The following is a 24,183-nucleotide window of genomic DNA, read 5'->3' as shown; positions in this document are numbered from 1 at the left end:
TCACCGACGTTTCAGAAACGTAGTTACAAAACGTTGTGTGATGTCCAATGCACAACGTTTTCACAACGTGAATGTGCAACGTTGTTATTACGTTGTGAAATAACGTTGCAGGTCGACGTTAAAATAACGTTGTTACAACGTTATATCACGACGTTACCAATCCACAACCTTTCAACAACGATGGAAGTGCGAATCATGCATGTATGGCGAAAATGTTATTGTCATTGTTTGTTGTTTAATCGCCTCTTACGACAAGCACGGGTTGCTGAAAAGTGAAAACCAAATCTAACATTATTGTAATTTTCTGCCAAAATGTAGTTTATTTCGAGTAAACACCTTTGTTTTTACGCTTTTCGCGATGAAGACTATTTGACGTCGCACCAACGTATGAGAAACGTTGTCATCATAACGTTGCATGGCGCCCGATTCACAACGTTTCCACAACGTAATTTTCCTACGTTGTGATTACGTTGTCACATAACGTTGGAGTGACGTGATAATAAGGTGTTTACACAGACTTTAGTTTATTTACGAGATGGAAATCCTGATTCCGAAGATATAGGTAAATAATGAATTACTGCCTTGTTTTTGGCAGAAATTGTGTCGATTTGTATGTAAAACTTTTGTTCATACAATTTTCGTTAAGGCGACAGTTGACGTCGCACCAACGTTTCAGGAACGATGTAACAAGACGTTGGGAAATATTCGATGAACAACGTTTTCACAACGTAAAAATGTAACGTTGTTATTACGTTGTGAAACGACGTTGCACAGTGACGTAATAATAACGTTGTGACAACGTTGTATCACTACGTTACCAATTCACAACTTTACCACAACGTTGTGAAAACGTAGTGTGTTAGCTGGCTACCTGCTCTTTCACAGCCTTCCTCGTCGGGGACCACTGCAAGACATTCTCATATGTCTTGGATGTCCGCAGGACCCTCAAGGCCCATATCAGCTGAACTATGGGTGTCCGTAAGGATAACCAACTATTTTGCTGTTACGGCGGTATGAAGGCTGGCTCACCTGCGAGCAAACAATCTATCTCGAGGTGGATAGTTTCAACCATTTGTACAGCTATACGCTTACAGGCAGGGACCCCCCTACCAGGTTGAAGGCTCATTCGGTTAGAGCAGTGGCTACGTCAAAAGCGTACGCCGCGGCTCTGCCCATTGAGGAGATCTGCTCCGCGGCTATTTGGAGCCAGCCGAGCACGTTCATCAAACATTACCAACTCGACAAACACTCAAGCGAGCGTGCTCGGTTTGGTCAGTCAGTTCTCCGAACTGGGCAAAGTTCTCATCTCTAGCCGATTGAGCATTCGAGATTTAAGACAGTCCTCTGGTTATACTTCTCAGTAATGGTCCGGATTTTATCTTCTGCGGTCGATAAATATCAGTCCTTACTACTCGATAATACTCGTTTTTTGCACACGCACTCCTTCGATCCTCGGGGACCCTCTGGCCTAGCTCAGCGCTGGTTATAGTCTCTCGTGATCTACGCCCCTATATCACTTGTTCAAACAAAGTGATGGGGGTGGGGGGTGTTTCGAGTTCTCAACTTATGACAAGCCGCAAAAACAGGCTTTATCATAACATATGGTCGACCACGCCCTGACTCTAGCCCCCGCCTTTCGACGGTGGTGCCTCAAGATAACGTTCGTTCCATTTATTGATCTCAATATTTTATTCTGTTGAATAATCAAATACGATCTATTTATTTACGCCTGTTGCTGACGGATGCCACTTCCTACATTATCTTTGGGAGTCTGTCTTGATGCAATAAGTGCCCCAAGGAGGATTTAATCTGAAAGAGAATTTTACAAACCTGTAGAGGTTATGAATTCTCTGATGAAATCCTCCTTGGGGCACGGCCACCCACCTCCCCACATTCCGTCAGCATTTGACATATGGAAAGTGATTTGGGTGAGAGTTGCTCCCCCTGGCGTGAGGCGCCGTAGAGGGTGAGGCCCCGTAAGGGTGGTCGTATATCATACAAAAACGTAGTTTTTGGTGTGGTAACCTTTTTGTATTAAGGAAAATGGTTACAACTATGTCATGTAGATTTTCTTGAGCAAGGAACATGCAATAAGTGCCCCAAGGAGGATTTCATCAGAGAATTCATAACCTCTACTGGTTTGTAAAAAAAATTATTAGATAATGAATGAATGAATGAGTGTGGTTTTTACGCCGCTTTTAGCAATATTCCAGCTATATCACGGCGGGGGAACACCAGAAATAGGCTTCAAACGTTGTACCCATGTCGGGATTTGAACCCGCGTGTGCACACTAAACACACTGAATTATCTTTTTCAATAACTCTTCTCAAGGAGAATTTTGTCCAACGCCTCCACACAATTGCCGACAACATATGCATCCATATACAGAGTATTTGCTGCGAAACAGACTTTAGAATCACTATGTTCCATGTACAAGCTGTATTCTTTCATTTAATAATATGCTTCATTCATTGACGACATGGGACAATCTCTCCACCCCCATTCCCCTCCACACACACGCACGCGAACGCACACACTCTCTCACACATACACACCCACCCACACACACGCTCTTATCGGCCTGGTGCCCTGGTGCTGTTTTGTATAGAATATAACATCACATCATCTGCGAATCGTTACAGCCACAGCGATTATTCGTTTACATAATTACATGTTCACTAGCAGATTGTTTAATTACATATTGCTGCACTTACCATGTCGTTTTGTTCAACGTCCTCTCCAGAGTGAAAACATACGGCAGGGCAGGAAATCACACTGAAAAGTTTTAAACGCAGCGTTCAAAGTAGCGCGTGATTAATATAAACATGAGAAATAGGGGTCTAAGCCCATTGTAATCTCGATTTTAAATTATTTCTAAACTTGTTGAAATTAATTTAACATGCACCGGTGCATTTGATAAAGTAAGCGTCGTCTGCTTCGATCCACAGTCTGGATTACACGCAGGAAAAACTCGTGCAACGGAAGTGTTTCCCGATTGGCTAAACTCGTAACCATGACATCACGTGACTATTCTGATGAACACCTGCGTGAAATAAACAACACTTCTGACCTGATTTGACATTTGTTTATATAAATAATCTTAACCGACAAAACCATTGATGGTGGGGTTTGTCCAGCGAGGTTAAAGCGTCAACTCCGTCACATCAATTCACTACATGGATACACCATGTAGAGCCGATTTTGACGCCCCTCTCCGTAATATGGCTAGGATTTTGTTCCAAATTTTGCAGCGGTATTACTGGAGATGGCGTAAAAGGCGACTATGCTTGTCATAAGAGGCGACTAACGGGATCGGGTGGTCAGGCTCGCTGACTTGGTTGATGCATGTCATCGATCCCCATTGCGTGAATCGATGTTCATGATGTCAATCACTTGATGGTCTGGTCCAGATTCGATTATTTACAGACCGCCTTCATATAGCTGGAATAATCCTGAGTGTGGCGTAAAACAACAAACCAAACCAAACCAAACCAAACCAAAATGGCACCTGTTACAGCAAGCATGGGTTGCTGAAGACATATTCTATCCCGGATCTTCACGGGTCGACACATCGAATGAAGATCGAGCTGCGGTTGCTTTGTGAAATAAGTATTAAGAAAGTGGACCTAGTCATCCTCTGTGTACTAATGGTGATAATAAATCAACAACATTATTAAACGAGTACGAACTAACGTCAATAACATTATTAAACGAGTACGAACTAACGTCAATAACATTATTTAATGAGTACGCACTAACGCCAAAAACATTATAAAAGGGGTACGCTCTGACATCAATAACATTTTTTAAGGAGAAGTTTAATTTACAGAGTCAAGTGGTGAAGATAGTATCAACGTCGCGGGTCGGCAAAATAATATGTTAAAAAACACCAAAATTGTTTTTTACTAATTGTGCAAATTATTTTATGTCTTTTAAAGTTTTGATACACTTGGGACCAGTCTTTAAATGTATGACGTAGATCGAAGCCTTTGGTTGAAACCTAGACATTCATAGCTGAAGAAAGATTTTTTTGCAATGGTAGTAGTTATAATTGTTTTTATCACATTGGGGAATAATTTTCCTCAGCGGTGGGGAAATTTGAGATACGAAAACATTTGATTATTTCACGTCCGAATGAAAATTCAGGGCGGATGGGAGATGGGAAACTCAGGAACAAATACGGACAACCTTACAAGTCGCAAGTACTTTTGAAAGAGGACATATTGACCACTGACCAACGATACCCGATGAACACCGAATTATTGCTTTATCGTCAGTTGTGGATGAACAGAGGTATGAAGAGTTATCTCCCGTTGATCACATGAGGTACGACATATTATATACATGCTCTTTCTGATACTTACTTTCAAAAGGCTTGAGACATTCTTCGCGAAAGGCCCGCTACACATTTAGGTCGTTTTTCATTTTAACTGTCAAGTTCTGCAGCATGGTACCTTTCTCAGACCATAGGAGTCCGTATCTAAAAATAGACGCCCTCATGCATATTCATGAGGGCGTCTATTTTTAGATACGGACTCCCCGTGCTCAGGCGGATGTAGCACTGTTTCCTGGTCAGTTCTATTTTAAGCAATTTTATTTTTATAAATGAATAATCCCGTTTCAAATCTAAATGTTTCGACTGTATTGTGCATCAAGTTATTGATTTTAACAGGCTGAATAATCTGCCTGACGACGGACGCAATGGAGGAGTATTTGCTACTTATAGAATCGTTCAAAACCACAGGTTTTCTGTGTTGTGGCAGGCCCAGGCCAATCCAGTTCATTGCACAACCCCACGTCATTCGTTCAACGAGTTGGGATGAACCGAAAGAATTACTTCCATGTTACTCAGAATTACCTTACATTTATAGAACACACATATAGATACGAACTACATTAACTTGTTGTCTTCTGACATCCATCGACACAGTGGAGATTTATGTTTTGAGTCAACTGTTCAACTTCGAGAGTTCATGGTGATCAGGAAATACAGTACGTACCAGTTATCCATACCTTTTTTGGAAGTCATGTCTGCCAGCAATTTATCAATTTATTTTATTCATTTATTGTTCATGATTTATATACCACACTTTCTAAACACAATACACTTAGTTTTATTTATACTTTCATACCAGTATGTTTACAACAACAAAACACAAACTTTTCTAGTTCAGTTATCCTCCTCAGATGTGACCACGTGTCAGACATTGCGGAGACATTATCAGCAAACAAGAGAGAGGACAAATCATAAATACATGATGTAACAGAAATACCTTCATCACCCTGTCTTTCTATAACGTGTTTAACCGAGACAGTATTTCTTAATAATTTTGAAAAGAGATATTATATATTATAGTATTTTCATAAACTTTCAGTTTTCTAAGTATGTAAAGTGGCAGATCAAAAAGCGGTGCGTGTGTGTGTGTGTGTGTGTGTGTGTGTGTGTGTGTGTTTGTGTGGTATGGGGTAGTGTAGCCACCCTACCTTTTTCAGAATATATATAAAGATAACGACCACACTCCCCAACTCCTCTGTTTCTTTAGAATCCTGGGTCCGTCAAAGCTGCCCACTATAATAGGTGGCCAGCATGCTTCTAGTTCTTACAACCGAATGACTATATATGTTTACAAACAAGAGTCATCAGAAGATGACAATCCCCCCGGCCCCCACATATTCGAAAGCACAAATCATCTGACTGTCACATTATATAAGGACATGGCTCCATTATGACAGGCTCCGCCATCATGCATGATAGCGGAGCTTCAAATTAAGACAAGAGATATTATTGGATGAAATGGTCGCGGATGTGGAGGTACTGGTGGACTACGGCAATGAGCTTAACCCCTGTTAAGCAACCCCAACTGCAGCAACCGCTGCCCTGCAACAACCGTTGCCAAGCAACCCATGTTGCTTACCGATGCAGCATCCGCTGCCCCGCAACTACCGTTGCCAAGCAACCCATGTTGCTTACCAATGCAGCGCCTGCTGCCCTGCAACTACCGTTGCCAAGCAACCCATGTTGCTTACCAATGCAGCGCCCGCTGCCCTGCAACTACCGTTGCCAAGCAACCCATGTTGCTATGCAGCTATCGCTGCCAGGCAAGTACCATTGCCAAACCATGAGCGAGGGCAACTATTGTTGCCAAGCTGACCATCCGCTGTAAAGCGGACACTAAGCCATCTGCTGTAAAGCAGAATGGATAAATTGGTTCCTGCTGTAAAGCGGGTAACCCTATCCTAAATAATTTATAATTTGGGATGTATCCCAAGACGCCAAATGTAACTTGTAATGCAGTCCACCAGCACCCCGCCACAAGCACCAAGGTGCTTCCCCACAACCACGACCATTCGCGCTCATGTACGCCCACCGTGTTATCCTATACTGAAATTGTTTCCTACAAGCATACTGCGGAAAGGGAGCTGCCAATGTTTTGTGTGAAAAGATCAAGTCCGGCAGGTGACAAATGAACCCCGTCACGCAGGTACAGTTGCTCCTCCTGCCGGTTGAATGCTGTGTGGGGAACCCGTATCCCCCCAAGCTCACGGGCCCTGTTCCCCACTCGTCTGTTCAGCTTCTGCCTGGCCCCGTCCAGGTCCCGGGCACGGCTGGCTACATGCCAGTGCCTCCGTGGCAGCATGTCTGACCACAGAATGACAGCACCAGGTAGGAAGTGGTGTATCCTCAGGAGTGCCAGCTTGATCTCATGATATAGCTGACACGTGGTTACCTTACCCAGGTCGTTCGAACCAAGGTGAATCACCACCGCCTTTGGTGGTGTCTGCATTTCTTTGACCTGGGCATCTATCAGCTCGGTCAGCTCCTTCCACCTCATGCCGCCCCTTGCCAACCAGAGACATCCCCCTGGAATACCGAAGTCACTGTCCTGTAGGTGCTCTCTCGCCATACTGAAAACATGAATCAATAGGAAGAAAACTGTTCTTGCATGGTTGGCGATTTAAATGTTTGCAGGTATGCGTATATAGCTTTTATAACATTCTGACCCCCACCTACCAAAGTGCTGTATCAAATCTGAACTCACTCCGTTACCGGCTGCTGTTGTTGCTGCGCCAATCCTGAAGGAATGCGAAGAGTATGCTGCTGTGCAGATGCCGCTATGCGCCAGTGCTCTTTTTAGCACGGCCTGAAATTGATACCTGGTCAGGGGAGATTTATCAAAGTGTACGAAAGCTTGAGTCTGACCCTGTGATCGAACTGTTCGGTATGCTTTAACTGCAGCCACTGGACACAGATTGTGGCCAGGTATGGCGGAAATGGAAACAACTATGCCATGTGAGTGCCTGTCCGTTTTTGAATGCCTTAGAGCGACTGTTACTGTCTTAGTCGTGTCTTGGACTTCTAGGTCCAAGAAAGCGCACCCTGGCTGAGAAAGTTTGGTTTGCACGAGTTCACTCACCCGAAAGAAACCAAAGAAGGCCAAGCAATATACTGCTTTGAACAATCTTACTTCATAGGTAGAAGAGCAGACAAATTGCAGGTTGTTAACAATTACTTTGAGCAGGTCTATTGTTATTGGTTTTCTGTGATCCTGCCTCCCCTGACACTTTTGCATCCCCGTAATCATTTTAGTAATAACAAAGTGGCCGGTGCGGTCCTCCATGCTGTGTAGCCTATGGTACGTTGAGATACCGGCCATATACGTTCTTACCGTACTCGGTGCATGTCCTGACACTGACAGGTGAGCAATGAGATGTACCAGATGAGTTATTGGAACCGGCCAGACATCTCCCAGGTTTTGTGATGCCCTGAATGCTTGCAACGCTTGGGTTCCTGCCTGGTAAGTTGCCCACGTGTTTGCCGCCAATGATCGCTGAAGGAGCCTCTCTGCCTCGATTGTTAGCCCTGCCAGAGATTGTCTGGAAGTGGTGTGGGATGCAGATTGGCTGATGGCGCTGCATTGCGGAATCGTTCCCACTGAAATCTCGACAGTGCATCTGCGATAATATTGTCGTGTGTTGTTATATATCCGGCCTTGAACAAAATGTTGTGTTTGAGGCACTGCAGCACTAGCTGTCTAATCAGTGACATGATTCTGGGTGCCTTTGAAGACTGTTTATTTATTATTGACACTACAGCTTGGTTATCACAAAAGAAAAGTACTTTCCTGTTAGCAAAGGCTGTCCCCCACAGACAAACTGACAGCACAATCGAAAACAACTCCAGCAGTGTCATGTCACGAGTCGAGCCGTCCTCCACCCACTCACGGGGCCAGAGCCCGTTTGCCCAGTTCCCGTTATAGTATGCACCGAACCCCACAGTGCTGGCTGCGTCAGTAAACAGCTGCAGACATGTATTGTCAGCCCACTTTTTATTCTGAAAAACCGACACACCGTTAAATTCCCCCAAGAACCCGAGCCAAACCTCTAGGTCCTCCCGAACTCCCCGCGTGATGCGAACACGGTGTGCTTGATGACTTACCTTTGTATAGGCATCAATCAGTCTGCGGCAAAACGGTCTACCCATGGGTATTGCCCGGCACATGAAATTTAGCTTACCCACCAGAGACTGCAAAGCTTTACGGGTCACTTTGTGCTTACCTGAGGCCAGCATATCGTGTATGATTGCGTTGATATTTACAATCTTTTCCTGTGGTATTCTAACCTGCATCCTGACTGTGTCGATTTCAAGACCTAGGAATGTTAAGCAGGATGCAGGACCTACTGTCTTCTCATGTGCTACGGGTACGCCCAGCTCCTGGAAAGTACTGAGACATGTATCAAGGTTGTCACCACAGTCTTTCGTTCCTGCAGTTCCGCCTGTGAGAAAATCATCAAGGTAATGCATGAGTTGGCCGTTAGGCAACTTTTGCTGGACACACCATTGCAAAAAGGTGCTGAATTTTTCAAACACTGAGCATGATATGGAACAGCCAAACGGCAAGCATTTATCAAAGTAGTATTTACCTTGAAAGCACAAGCCTAGCAACTCAAAGTCCTGAGGGTGTACCGGCATAATCCTTAAAGCCGATTTCACATCAAATATTGCAAGCAGAGCATTTGGACCAAGTTGCTGTACCATACTGACAGCCTCGTCGAACCGTGCATATGACACGGAGCATGCTTCGCTGTCTATGTTGTTGTTGATTGATCTGCCTTGAGGATAAGAAAGGTGGTGTATTAAACGAAAATCGTCTGTCCCCAGCAAGGTTTGACTCTTACCCGTTTGCTTTTTGGGTACGAGACCGATGGGTGAAACTTGTAGGTTCAGCAGGGGCGGCGTTTCAAAAGGACCTGCCACCCTACCTAGTTTTACTTCCTTTTTCAATTTGGCAGCTACTATCTCTTGTAAAATGGGATCCCTGGCTGAGCGTAGATTCTCAGACCAACGACTTAGGCGTGCCCCACTATATTCCAGTTGAAAACCTGATTCCAAACCTTGTAATAAATAAATGGCATGGGCATGGTTAGAATGCTTGTACAGTTGCAAATGTCGCTTTAATCTAGTGAGTATGAGTGGAGTTGGGGCCAGTGCCTTTAGCATGGGTTGCCTGTGTGGAGTTAAGTTGTTTGGAGGGTCTACGACCCCCCTTTGCGCGAAAGCAAGAATAGGCGGGATGTTGTTCGCCACAACTGGAGCATTTATGAATAAACTTGCATTCTGGCCTGGCGCACCTTGACCTGTTGTAGTCCCAGCATGCGTTGACTGTAAAGTCACGGCCCCTGCTGAAAGGCACTGTAAAGCGTTTAGTCTTATTTTCTTGAACACGGGACATAGTCGGTGTCATGTGCTTCAACCACAATTCACCGTCTATCTTGCCCCACTCCCGAATTGGGTCTCGTGCCATACGGTGTCGGAATTGCTGGTCGTAGTTTGACCAGCCAAAACCCCCGGAGCGGACTGCGGCATTACGGATTGTTTCCATGTATGCCAACATGCCCTGTATGGTGGACTGACGAAAATGTTTCACCACGTAAATGCTCATATATATGTGGAAAGCTGACGTCCATTGGCCTATGCTTAATGCCCTGGCGTTAGCCGGCTTGGCCGGCGAGAATCGCAGATTTACCGACGAATCCATCTGCATCTTAAAAGCTGATCTCCGTGACTTACCAGTAGCCGATGTCGCTTGCCGGACACTTGGTTCCCTCCTGGCTATTTTCCCGCTCCTTACGAGGCGGTGATTTAAGGCGGCCCGTCTTTTTGGTGGCATTCTTAATGGTAATTGCAACGAACTATAGATGAATGCGCGAATATAACTATGTGTTGTACGGCTGAAAGCTGGAGAGCAAGTGCTGCGTGAGCTGATGTCACGCTACAACAGGTCATAGAAAATATAAACAAACGCTCCTTTACCGGACGTGCCAAGAGCGGATCTAGGCCAGAGACGATGGCACCATGCAAAACGGCACGTAGCCGCACTGAATGAAGGTATTTCGCTGTAATAATATTAGCAACTGTGCCAAGCCTAACATAAAGCAGAGACCATATAATAGATTATATGGTCTCTGCATAAAGGCATTTAGTTCTAATCACTAAATGCTATTAAGTCCGTCTTGATGAGAGTGTTACTCTCTAATCTGTCTGTCCGTACACAAGAGTAGTTATTGTGCTATCAAAACAATACCATGGAACTGGGATTCGGAACTTTGTATTTCTATGTCAGGTACACACCAGTATCAACAGTATAAAATCAAAGTTGTTGCCATGGAAACCTTGGGGGGGGGGGGGGGGGGGGGGGGCTAACAAGTGGTAACAAGTGATGACTGCCTTGACGCCGAATACTAACTTACGTACTTTGTAAAGCTGAAATTCTATTTCATTTCACTATCGTGTACATAGCAAGATTGTAAGGGGGAAGTTGGGTGACAAATTTCCGTTAGTCTGCAATCTCGAAACAAAACGGCAAATTCATCTGGGAAATATGGTCAGCCCACAGGAACTCGTTATTGGTCAGTAAATAAAAATATACCCCATATATGTAAGTAGAGATGTGCGGGAGCCGACGTTACCGAGAGTGAAACGAAGGTGTCACACTCTGGGAATGCCCTTGTCACCATTTGAACTGCGTGCACCGGAAGTAAACAAAACACCACGTGGGTTTGTTGTCAGTGCATACCTGTCATGGCTGTGGCCGGTGGGAGATCCTGTTTCGGGTCGGGGAGGATCAGATCGTCGTCCCGACACACATTCAGTATCATAAACACAGGTTTCGTCGTCTATAACGATTTGTTAGTATTTTATATGACTATACTTGTAATGATTGCACATGAGCTATTTGTTGGTTGGTTGGCTTGTTGTTAAACGCCGCACTCAGCAATATTCAAGCTAAATGGCGGCAGTCTGTAAATAATCGAGTCTGGAACAGACAGTCCAGTGATTTATATCATGAAAATCGATCCAAGCAATTTAGATCGATGACATACATCAACCAAGTCAGCGAGCCTGACCACCCGATCCCGTTCCGACAAGCATAGTCGCCTTTTACCGCAAGTATGGGTTGCTGAAGACCTATTCTACCCCGGATCTTCACGGGCCGAGAGCTATTTGTAGTCAGTCAAGGTACATGATAGTTGAAATGAAATAGAACAATCAAAGTGACAAAGAAAAATAATAATTCAGCTTGGGAAAGAGTACTCGGCGTAACGACTGTCACCCCTTGTTAAAAATATAGGTCAGTCGGTCGCGAGTTCAGCTCCATGCAGGGTTGTGGCCGCCTAGCAACAGTGACTAGTGGCATCGAAGTGCACTTTGCAAGAAATATCCATTTTGCTTGCGATAAACACGATCACTGAGCTTTGTTCCCGTTGTTATAATCCAGGTATGGGTCGACAGATCTAACTCTGCCACAAAAGACTATATTGTTGCAATATTCAGGCTTATAATTAAATTAATTTTTATTAATAATCACGTCATCGATACCTTCAAAATATCATTTACATGGAGGGCGATCCATACCGAGATGCTCCAGGAATATTTTGGCAACGATTATCTTTGGCTGAACGGAATGGATGTCGATGGCTGGTGACAGCAGTTCTGAGTCCAAACAGCCATATGTTGTGCAAATCAGTGTCTTTTCTTCAAATCAGAAACACTTGGCAACATTGGCTTTACAGTAGAATTTCCGGGAAGAATTATGGCTAGGCAGGATTCTAGTCCATGACATCGGCGCACACAGATCGATATGGCTGAACCGTTTAGTGAAATTGGAATTAGAAATATGTCGTCCTCTTGTCAGCTAGTGCAATGTCGTGTGGTGAATATTTGCGGTCATTCGTCACCACTCGCCCCTTTCCGTAACCTGCAAGAAGACTCGTCCCCCTATCGATGAATGTTATGTGCGAAAATACGACAAACCAATCAGAATGCGCGTATGATTTCTAGTTCTTCATCAGAGAATCCCTCAGAAATAATTTTTGATTTTACATATGTCCTGCGTCTAAAAATATACCCAAGACACAGTTAAGTGTGTTCAATCATACTGTATAATTCCGCACGTCCCGATGTGCTTTAAATTGCATCTGAAATATATATAATATATGGGGAAATATATGTGAACCATTACGCAACGAGTTGACAATGGTTTTAGGTATGCCCGTTTGCGCTGAGACGGAACCCGGTCGCACAAAACGGCCATGAGAGGGGCACGAGTCGCTATTCGGCTTGTCCCGGAATAACACGAGTTGGTCACGAATGTATTTGCGGTATTACTCGACGGTAAGTACACGCATTTTCATAATATACAAACTACCCGCTGACTCGTATGAAAACGCACAGCCAACATTGACTGACTCGATGAGTCATTATCTGTCTGGCTACCCTCGCCCAGCAAGAATCGAGTTGGATTATTAGATTCTATATAAACCTAAATGTTTTGAATGCAGATGTTTCTAAATAGGTGATGTGTGCTTTTATGCTGTTATTAACGTGTGTCTAGAATCTGCATCTTATCTTTTCTTGCAATCGACCTCGGAAATGTCGGAGGTTAGGTGAAATTGGGTCGCGTCCAAGATTATTGCACTTATATAGCGACGTGCATGCACGAGTATGTATGTGTGTGGCTGCTTGTACTAGTCCGGACTGATGCCGATTTATAGTGCTAGCTCACTGAGATACATGCCGCAGTTTAACATGAATACCCCACTCAGACACAGTATACTGACTCCGAGCCGACCAGTCCTTGTTTTAGTCCCTTAATGTCGAGCGCCAGACAGGGTAACTACAAGTACATCTTTTAACGTCTTTTGGTATGACGCGGTGGGGGTCGAACCCCGGACCTTCCGCTCTCCGGGTGGACGCTCTACCACTAAACCACGGAGGCGGTCTGGAAATGTCTGAGATAGCTTCACACTTTATTGCAAGGTTGCACCATGAGAGAACATTCCATGCTCGAATCATATAAGTGTTGTATTCATACACCACCAGGGATAATTCAAGGGTGGGGCATTGTGCATTTAGCCCCAAAATTTGAAAAAAAGGCCCACATTATTAAATACAATGAGGCATTTTAGTATTGTGCTGTTTGGGCGTACCTCTGGAATATTTGAAATTTTCACATAAAGGGCCCATGTCAGAAAATTCCTTGAGTAAATCCCTGCATCATCCATACCAACGTTGTCATTTTTTCAGCGAAAAAAAAGTTGAGATGAATGTGCAAAGCTTATATAATGAGTAATAAATATATTACTACATTCATCACCGTTTGACACGTTTTCAAATAAAATGGTATCTAACAGGGACTCGTTAAGTTAAGTATGAGAGACAGAGAGAATGAATAATGTTTACTATAGTGTCATATGTTATATACACTTCATACTAAAACGCGTACACAAACAATAAAATATAACATCCGACAGGTATGGCCTACGAGACAATGTAGATATAAAATCATATGTATTACGTCATAATCAGGATAAGATAAATTAAGACATATATCAACACAACGTTCAAAATCAAGTTATGAAATTCGTTGAACACACATACACACATGCATATGCAGACGCACATGCACGCACATACACACACACACACTCCAAATTACTTATACAGTTACGCACGCACGCAATCATACACAAACACGTAGACACATACACAGGCACACTTACGAACATGCATACTGTCATATACACTATGCACATGTGTACCCTTCCACCACACACACACACGCGCGCGCACGCGCCCCCCACACAGAAGTGCATTTATCCTCACCGACATTCAACATAACGTAATATTGACCACAAGCAGAGCTATTATTATTCTCAAGCATAATAACATACATGAAGAAAGGCGCACACAGAATTAAATGAGTATCAAGCGCCTTTGAAACATTTGATCAAATAATTTACAAAGAGTATGACCCGTGTTCACATCTGCATAATGTAATAAATTGCTCGGTTGAAGATAAATTAAAGAAATCTGGCATACATTCACACACAGCGTTCATTACTGTACATCATAACGTAAATCATCATACATGTGAGAATCAATTAAAAAATGGACCTCAGTCCTACTGAGTTAAAACAAAAAGGGCAAGTTCTAGCCTGTATACATGTATATTCAATGCGATTGTGGTGTCACGTAGTGGGTGGGGCAGTTTAATTGTGGTTTGGGTAGCGGGTGCGCGGGGGGTACACGTATGTTCCGGAGGGCTGAGCTCAATGTGTCGAATTCTTGTCAGTTGACCTGTTTGTAAACAGAAGTGGACTATATATAACTCTTGTTAACCTTTGATAATTTCTTCACTTGGAACTTAGATTTAAAATAAACGAGCACTGTAGAGTCAATATATTTTGCTATCAGAGATCCTTCATAATTACATATCTTCAAATCGTCCATCTATTCAACCTAAAAACCCACGTCCATGGATTTTCAAGGGCAAGATGGATTCCCTTTGTTCGGCCATGTTTTGCCAGCTGGTCAAAATACAGGCAATATTATGGGAAAAAGTATGCACATGATACATTTATATCTAAACTTAGAGAATTAAATTTCATATGAGACTTATAAATTATTTGTAATTTAAGATTCCTTTACATACCTATACAAATGCATTATGTATACCTTTTTGTGTCTGTGAATATAACATACATTATAACGTATCCATTATTCCTTGTTTTGTAATGGAATGAGCGAATTCTTCTTCGTTTGGACAAATGCTGGACAGACAGAGTAATTCTTAAAGATTTTACAAATAGTTAAATACTCTACATCAATGCTTCAAATATGATGCTTTATGACGAATTTGGGAGAGAACCTTTATTATAAAAGAATTTACAAAAGAGTTATCCCATTTGGTGTATAAAATTGCAACAAATAATGAAACCTTGAACTTATCAAACGTACTGTACAAATATATTGCTTCGAATGGATCAAATTTTCGAAGGATATTATTTGCCACGAAAATACTCAACAAGTGAGGCCCTAATGAGGTTTTTGATAATTTGCATCGATGTATTCTATTACTGGCTGCAATGGAAGAAAACATACCAAGAGATCAAATCTGCAAACATGGCGTAGTTCCCAAGGTCAATACCACCAATACTATACTCCCAGGCAAAAGTTATCGTGACGTTGATTTTTATATGAAGTTTTGGAATTGAACCAGGAAATATGTTTGAAAAAAGCTGGAAGAAACGTAACCAACAATTTTACCACGTGAGAGACCGACCCCTATAGTCGCCGCCGAGCAGGACAGCTGGATTCGAAACACGCAACCCCGACACAGGTTCCAGACAGCAACCTTTATACCCCGCGCCCTCCTTGGAAACAGGGGCGTGTCTGCAAAGACGGTCCTATGACATGTATGGCATACGAGTGAGGCGCCAATGTACGGCCAATCCTGACGGCAGAACACAACGTCAAGTCTCCAGTGGCGTAGACAACTTGGTGGACAGCAGGTCGGTGGAGACTCACGAAGGAGTTACGGTTCCTTCTGAATATCCAGGTGTCAACCTGACCTGCAAGAATTAGCTAGATAGGGTAAATCGGGTACCCGGGTCGGGTGAGCACTGAGTAGGTACCCGCAGGACTACCCGGACCCGTGGTTAGTCACGTGATATATTGTTTAATGACAAAAATTATCTAGAACTCTATGGTTACACTACAAGTCACTAATGTTCGCATTTCTCTCTGTAAATAATCGAGTCTGGACCAGATAATCCAGTGATTGACGTCATGAGCATCAATCACGCTATCGGGATACGATGCATCAACCAAGTCAGTGAGCCTGCGGGCCACCCGAACCCGTTCGTCGCCTCTTACGACAAGCATGTTGTTGCCTTTTACGGCAAGCATGGCTTGCTGAAGACCTATTCTACCCCGGATCTTCACGGATCTGACTCATTTGCATATGGTAGGGCCTAGCGCTCCTTATATGGATTGTTGCTCGTTACAACACCCTCAGAAATTGCTCTTTCTGTTATATAATTCCTCACACAGAAGTACAATTGTTTGACCGATGCTGTTTGTGTTTTGTATGTCACAATACCTTTTGCTTTTGAGTATACAAGAAAAATATGTTTTGAAAATATAATTTTTTATGCCCAAATCGATTTATTACCATATTTTAAAATTTAGATCTTGTAACCATAACCATACCGATTGAAACCGGTCGTTGGAATAAATACTCCAAGCAACGAACGTATCTAACGCACATAGCTGCTGTTGGGGACGAGTTTCACAATATATTTTTACATGTTAATATAAGCTCTTTACCAACTTCAGATTTTGTATTTTCCAGAATTAGTGTCACATGGGCCTAATCTGTTTCCATTAAAAGTATTATATATAGTATAGAGAGCTCCGCGAGCGGGCTATTGCTGTGAGGAGCTTGCACATTTTGCATGATGTTGCCAGATGTTTTAAATTATTTTTGGTGAGTTTTCAATATTTCTTAAAAAGATTCAGTTTTCCACATCATTTTCGGTTAAATATATTCTCTTCTCATGAAAACGAGTAAAAGCAAAACGAGATGCGATCACGTGCGCGCGAAAACGGGGGACCGACGGAAACTGGTCGTTTGTCGTGTAAACATAAATGGCCACCGGGCGATTCTAACGTCGTGATGACTTGCCAGTCGTCGTACATTTGGTGGCATAGGTAAGAAAACTACTGGCCATGCAGGCCGAAATATTCAGGGGGGTGAGTTGAATTCGTAGACAGCGCCAACTCGAAGACACGATTTACAGTGTACACGTTCCTTACTGTAGTAATGTATGTTGGATGCGTCATTTATACATTTTCTGCGCATGTAGCCTAGTGTATACATATGGCGTATATTGACCTGATTGACCCTGGAAATATCCTGAAAATTTGCATACAGAATATGACACGTTACAATAATATGAAAGGACAAGAATGGCAATATGAATTATTCGTCCTGAAATTTCCTTTTTATTCAATTTCTATGAACATTTACCAATTTCAAAAGTGACACACGACATAAAAAACTCCACTCACGTGCCAACAATACACCTGATATTGATCAAGAAATTTTCTGTCTATATTTCACAGTTGCCTTTGTTTCAGATCAGTCGCGAGAAGACAGGAGACAATAATGTAAAGGTTCAGAGTGGGCATGGCAGTGAAGTATTTTGATAATGAACTTACTCAGTCAAAGTCAGTAAGACAAGAGAAGCCTGAGAAAGAATTGATAGACAGCAACATACCTGTTCATTCGGAAAACGAATTAAGAGAAGTATCGCTACATTTAGAGAAAATTATTTCCGAGCAGTCTTCTACAATACCTGCAATACATCAAATTAGCACTGAACTTAAGGATACATATTTAAGTCCCAAAGAAAGGGTTCTACAGGAACTGATTTCACAGGAAAGGATTTTCAAGGAACGGGATATCTTTGAAACAATTACCAAGGAAACATTTCTCAAGCATATTGTATTTGCAACAGATTGGTTGTTCTATATCTGTTCGTTGGTCATATTTGCAGTCAATCGACTAGTCATGTCTGCACTTGAGAATCAGTATTTCAGACGATTATTATCTGGAGAACCAATGAGCACAGGAGAAGAGATGAAGTTTGAACTTCTTCGTCTGAAAACATTTGCAGGATGGATGTTACTTGACCGTGCTAGTCCAATCAGATTGGCCAAAGCAGGATTTATTTACACAGGAAATGAAGATGTTGTTAAATGTTTTTCTTGTGATGTCGTGAAGGGAGGATGGAGCCGGAATATGAACCCAATGTTGGTTCACAGAGAACTGAACCCATCATGTTCCTTCTTTCAAGAAGCAGATGATGTGAATATCCCAGTCTTCGTTCCACAACCATCCGAGTACCAGGAAATACAAAACTCCTTGCACAGACAATACTGTGGCACCGACTCCCCGGCAATCACCAGCAGCAGCTTCTCAAACCGACCAGAAGACAATCCTGATTATTCCAGTGCCACCTTCAGGCAGAATCAGGCAACATCAACTCAGACAAACTTCCCCGTTGTGGCTACAGACTCAGGAGCAGCAGAAACAAGTCGCCAGGCGATTGGCACGGCCAGAGGACTCGGACTTGGACATGATTCAGAAGCTACCCCAACCAGGGAGGAATTTGCACCTATGAAGAAGGAGGCCAACCGATTCTCCAGCTTTGATGCCAACTGGCCAAGACAGAACACTCCAGACCCCAGAGATCTGGCCCGAGCTGGATTCTACTTTACTGGGACTGTTGATCGCGTTCAATGCGTGTTCTGTAGAGGAATACTTCGCAACTGGGACGAAGACGATGTCCCTATGGAAGAACATAGGCGCCACTTTCCTATGTGTCCTTATGTCATGGGATTGGATGTCGGAAATGTTCCGGACCCAGTGGCTATCATATCTGCAAACAGAACATCTGAGTTCATGAACGTCACCCAGCCAGCTGCTGTGGTCAGCGATGCCAGCCTGGGGATTGTTACTGACCGGCCCAGACACCCACAGTATGCAGTGGAAGCTTCCCGAGTCAGCTCCTTCAGAAACTGGCCCAGTGGAAAGGAACAGACACCCCAGATGCTGGCTAAGGCTGGCTTCTTTTATGCTGGTAAGTATTTTTTCTCTATTTTATGGTAACTGCAGCTATTTTTGATCAGTGGGAAGAGTATAACACTGCTTGGACTTGACGTCACTTTTTTCAGAAACATCATACTTGATAAGCCTGCAATTTACCTTAGTAAAATATGCTAAACTAATAAGCATGATCATGAAAATATTTTCACAAGACTGACATTGGTTTGTGGCCAGCTTTGCTTGTGTTTCCTTACAAATGTCCACCGTACTTCAAGGAGTCATTTTACTGTGTCTGAGGGAGGCATCCATGTTAAACTGTCGTGTGCGATCTCAATTGGCTAACATTTTATAACTGACACAAATCCATACTACTAGTACAATTCATCTTCACATATCCCAATTGCCTAGATTGATGCTCTGATCTCAATCAGTGTGTTAATGACTGCAGAGATAAACAACAAACAAACAAAAAACATGCAGATTTAAATATTCTTTGCTCTATTGAAATAATCTCTCCTCTCCTCTCCTCACCTCACCTCACCTCTGCTCACCCCTGCTCACCCCTCCTCTCATCTCGTCACCACCTCACCTCACCTCACCTCTTGTCACCACCTCTCCTCATCTCAGCTTACCTCACCTCTGCTCACCCATCTCTCCTCTCCTCTGACCTCACCTCACCTTTGCTCACCCCTCCTCTCCTCTCCTCTCCTCTAGCCACCACCTCACCTCACCTCTCATCACCACCTCTCCTCATCTCATCTTACCTCACCTCTGCTCACCCCTCCTCACCTCACTTCACCTCACTTCACCTCACCCCTCCTCTCCTCTCCTCACCTCACCTCTGCTCACCTCTCCTCACCTCACCTCTGCTCACCCCTCCTCGCCTCTCCTCACCTCTCCTCTTATCTCACCTCACCTCTGCTCACCCCTCCTCACCTTAGGCTCTCCTCACCTCACTTCACCTCACCCCTCCTCTCCTCTCCTGTCGCCACCACCTCACCTCACCTCTCCTCACCACCTCTCCTCATCTCATCTTACCTCACCTCTGCTCACCCCTCCTCACCTCTCCTCACCTCACCTCACCCCTCCTCCTCTCGCCACCACCTCACCTCACTTCACCTAACCCCTCCTCTCCTCTCCTGTCGCCACCACCTCACCTCACCTCTCCTCACCACCTCTCCTCATCTCATCTTACCTCACCTCTCCTCACCACCTCTCCTCATCTCATCTTACCTCACCTCTGGTCACCCCTCCTCTCCTCTCCTATCGCCGTCACCTCACCTCTCATCACCACCTCTCCTCATCTCATCTTACCTCACCTCTGCTCACCCCTCTTCACCTCTCCTTACCTCTCGCCACCACCTCACCTCTCATCACCACCTCTCCTCATCTCATCTTTCCTCACCTCTGCTCACCCCTCCTCACCTCACCTCTCCTCACCTCACTTCACATCTCCTCACCTCTGCTCACCCCTCCTCACCTCACCTCTGCTCACCTCACTTCACCTCACCTCTCCTCTCCTCTTGCCTCACCTCTGCTCACCCCTCTCCTCTCGTCACCACCTCACCTCACCTCTCATCACCACCTCTCCTCATCTCATCTTACCTTACCTCTGTTCACCCCTCCTCACCTCTCCTCACCTGACTTCACCTCACCTCACCTCTGCTCACCCCTCCTCCCTCCCCCTCACCTCACCTCACCTCTGCTCATCCCTCCTCACCTCACCTCTCCTGTGCTCACCTCTCCTGTCCTTACCTCACCTCTGTTCACCTCTCCTCTCCTCACCCCTCCTCACCTCACCTCTCCTCACCTCACCTCTCTTCACCTCTCCTTACTCACCTCACCTCTCCTCTCCTCACCTCACTCTTGGGAGATTTGTTTTGTGATCTTACAATAGTGACTCAGGAATCACTTGCAGTTAGTTCTTGAAGATGCAAACTTAGTTTACTAAATGTTGGATTTTGAAGAATGGCCAGTGCATGTGACTGAGCATCAAGATGTCGCCTCCACATGATGCTCATCAGTTAGTGTTAATTTGTAGGTGAAAGTTACTGTCAGCACTTTAATACAACTTAATAGTTATGTTTTGAGACAAGTGTCAGTGACTGACAAAATGTACCCAGATCTCCAGATCAGCTGTGTATCTGCGTAAAATACGCATCAGAAATGCAGAAATACGCAGTAAAATAATATCCAAGCGTATCAAATACGCAACGAACATTACAGATACGCTACAAAAATAAAGCTTGTGCATATCATCAAAATGTTGTGAAGTAACCCTGCGTATTCGATTGGCAAATCAGCAACTTATTTTGAAATTATAAACGGGCATTCCATCAACCTTGCCAAACTCCACGATGATCATTTGCCATCACACTTTCTTGTGGAAGTATCGTGGTATTTTTGAGTCCTATAAAGCTCTCGAAACCCACACAACACCAGTTTGCAGGGACTAGATGAATAGTGTGTTTAAATATTTAACTTAAATACCCACATGTGTAAAAACTAGTGGGTAACAGAAATGTGAATACCCAGATAGAATTACTAATACCCAGTGATTTTAAAATGCATGGGTAAAATACCCACAACACCAAAAGCTTATCTGGAGCTATGGCATGATGGTAGCATCTCAGAATCATGAAATAAATAGCCAGCCTTTTTCTGTTGCGTTATTGAAAACAAAGTAAGATGCTCTTGTTTTTTGTTGTTCTTTCAAAATGAGCTTACATTGCATTGAAATGTAATGAAAAGAGCAACCATTTCATAATTTAGATTGCAGTTTGTGGCAGTCATAATCATGATAATGTAATGGTAGTTCGTGCTTTTTTCAAGATCCATTTCCAATAATAATGTCTTGTTTCTTTCAATGACACAGGTTTTGGAGATAGTGTGAAATGTTTCTACTGTGATGGTGGTTTGCGCACATGGGAACGTGGTGATGATCCTTGGTCTGAACATGCGAGATGGTTTCCCCGTTGCCCATATGTTCGTCAAGTCAAGGGAGACAACTTCATCCAGACTGCCCTTGGTGGACGAGAGGTAGCTTGTTAAGTACATCCTGAGCAAGCCTTTTGATAGACAATCACAAATGTTCATATTCATTACAATTTTGTGGATATATGTCCACATATACTGATTCAGTTCATGTAGATCTGTATCTTTTTTTGATAATTACCATGATTACCTGCAGCGAAATTTGCTATTCTTAAACAGCCATGTTTAATCACCTTGAAAAAGCTCTGCAGAAGCATACATTAGATTGCTATGTGCTTGGACCACTTCTGAAATTTGTACTTATGCATGAATCGATCCCTGTATTAATTCTAATCAATATATCCATTAGCCTGCAACGTCTACATCTGGCAACAGCACGTCGTCGACATCGCAACAATTACCTAATAGTAGGTACATTTATATCACAGCTGTGCTGACTTCGGCAAGATTTGTAGTTTTACCTTTCTGACTACAGCTCTTACCAGCCATTTGGTCCAGATATCGGTATTCTTCTGTGTATTCTTTCGCATTCTGTCACCAAGTTATAGAGTTGTATCTCAGATCAATTCATTTGGAAAAAGCCTAACATATTCAGCAGCAATCTTCCAAATATATTCAGATTTGGCACAGGTGTACATGGGGTAGTGTGTGTTCCCTTTGCCGCAATATTATGAAATTTGACCATGATTCGACCATTACAGCATAATAGTTGGTGTCACCAAAGTGAAAATATTGTCAAGGGCTATAAAAATCAAATTAATTAAATTATCTTCATACATCATGTATGTAGGAGTAATGGCAAGAAGTAGGTTTTATAGCGGATATAGCGATCACTAGTTTTGTCCGTCTCTCAATCGTCAGTTTTCTGTTTCTGGAGCACAACACCAAAACTCTTAGATATTTCTTGTTGAAACTTTCTATGTAGATCAGTCTAGTTGGGAACTGGTGCCATCTAATTTGGGGGATTTTTGTTCTTTTTATTTTGTTTTGTTTTCATATTGTTTTGTTGCTGGTCAAAGCCAAAACAGCCATTGCTTTGGTAGTTGAGGTAACGGCTAGGCACCTACAGTGTTGCAAAGAGGGGCCCTAGCTTTGACCTTTGCTGTTGAAAGGCCTTTGCAATTTTACCATGTTATAACCACTGGGCTCAAGGCTTAGACTTTGTGTGAATATAATGACCATAAGAAGATCCAAATTTATGTAAGACATCACTATCTGCATGTTACACTGTTGTCCTAGACCCGTGAAGATAGATGAGAATAGGTCTTCAGCAACCCATTCTTGATGTAAAAGGTGACTATGCTTGTCTTAAGAGGCGACTAACAGGATCAGATGGTCAGGCTCGCTGACTTGATAATCGATGCTCATAATGTCAATCACTGGATTGTCTGGTCCAGACTTGATTATTTACAGACTGTCATCATATAGCTGAAATATTGCTGTGTGCGGCGTTAAACAACAGACATAACAAGATAACTGTTGTCCTGAGCGATGTTGAAAAACTACAATATTTGTTCTTTTCCCTTTAATCTTTTGCACCAATAATTCTTTAACACACTATTGCTTTTTGTTGAAATGTAATGAAACTGTAACTTCAGGTGAACTACACAGCCTTGATGATCTATTGTTGTTATATGTAACATGCCAAGTTAATTCATTTGTAAGCTTCATAAAAACTGTATGTTTTCCAAGGTGCAACCAACAAGAAAGCTGTGCGGACCGTAGACCCGCGAGAGTTGTCTGCCCGGATGGACAGCCCCATGGTACAGACAGTGCTGAAGATGGACATCCCCCGAGACCGGGTGGCAAGAGCCATACAGAACCGACTACAGGAGACAGGTACAGACAATGGCTGAAACACACAAACTGATATTTTCCTGTACTCCTTTGTATAAACAATAAACAATGCAGATAAATACAATAAAATGAATTGTTACTTTAAGCATGTTAATCCTATCTATACTTCACTTCATTGCTAAGCTCAGTCACATTTAAACTATGGTATCACGAAAAGTTAAACATAACATCTTGATGGACATTCACAATCACATTCCATCATCAGGAGTTAACTACTATAGATCTATAATAGATACCAATACTGACTGCCATTGCGGACACAGTACTAGAGTATATTACATTTAGTGGATTTTCTTAGGTGTGTGTTTTTATTGACATGAAGGAACTTAATAATATTATTTGATATATTCATGACTGATCATTAGTGGATAACAGATT

General features: G+C 43.1%; 1 protein-coding gene across 7 annotated transcripts in view; it reads left to right on the top strand.

The window, feature by feature from the left end:
- The first annotated feature begins 1,362 nt into the window (after positions 1-1,362).
- The window catches only part of LOC124125261 (E3 ubiquitin-protein ligase XIAP-like), a 34,749-nt gene continuing 11,928 nt past the window's right edge, over positions 1,363-24,183 (top strand). Inside the window, exons 1-5 of one of the 7 annotated variants that reach the window (XM_048383808.1) lie at positions 1,363-1,660; positions 17,484-18,988; positions 21,830-21,993; positions 22,298-22,355; positions 23,641-23,787. In XM_048383808.1, coding sequence (XP_048239765.1) covers positions 17,533-18,988; positions 21,830-21,993; positions 22,298-22,355; positions 23,641-23,787 — 1,825 coding nt within the window. In that variant the 5' untranslated portion in view covers positions 1,363-1,660; positions 17,484-17,532. Of the gene's footprint in view, positions 1,661-4,853; positions 4,994-12,561; positions 12,675-16,812; positions 16,831-16,941; positions 17,097-17,483; positions 18,989-21,829; positions 21,994-22,297; positions 22,356-23,640; positions 23,788-24,183 lie in introns of those variants that run through there. The other 6 variants (XM_046488532.2, XM_046488531.2, XM_046488533.2 and 3 more) reach the window with 6 other exon arrangements.

The sequence above is a fragment of the Haliotis rufescens genome, unplaced genomic scaffold (assembly GCF_023055435.1).
Source record: "Haliotis rufescens isolate VD_foot unplaced genomic scaffold, xgHalRufe1.0.p SCAF_5, whole genome shotgun sequence".
Lineage (NCBI taxonomy): Eukaryota > Metazoa > Mollusca > Gastropoda > Lepetellida > Haliotidae > Haliotis > Haliotis rufescens.
Note: the sequence above shows the minus strand (reverse complement) of the source record. Positions and strands in the feature narration are given on the sequence as shown.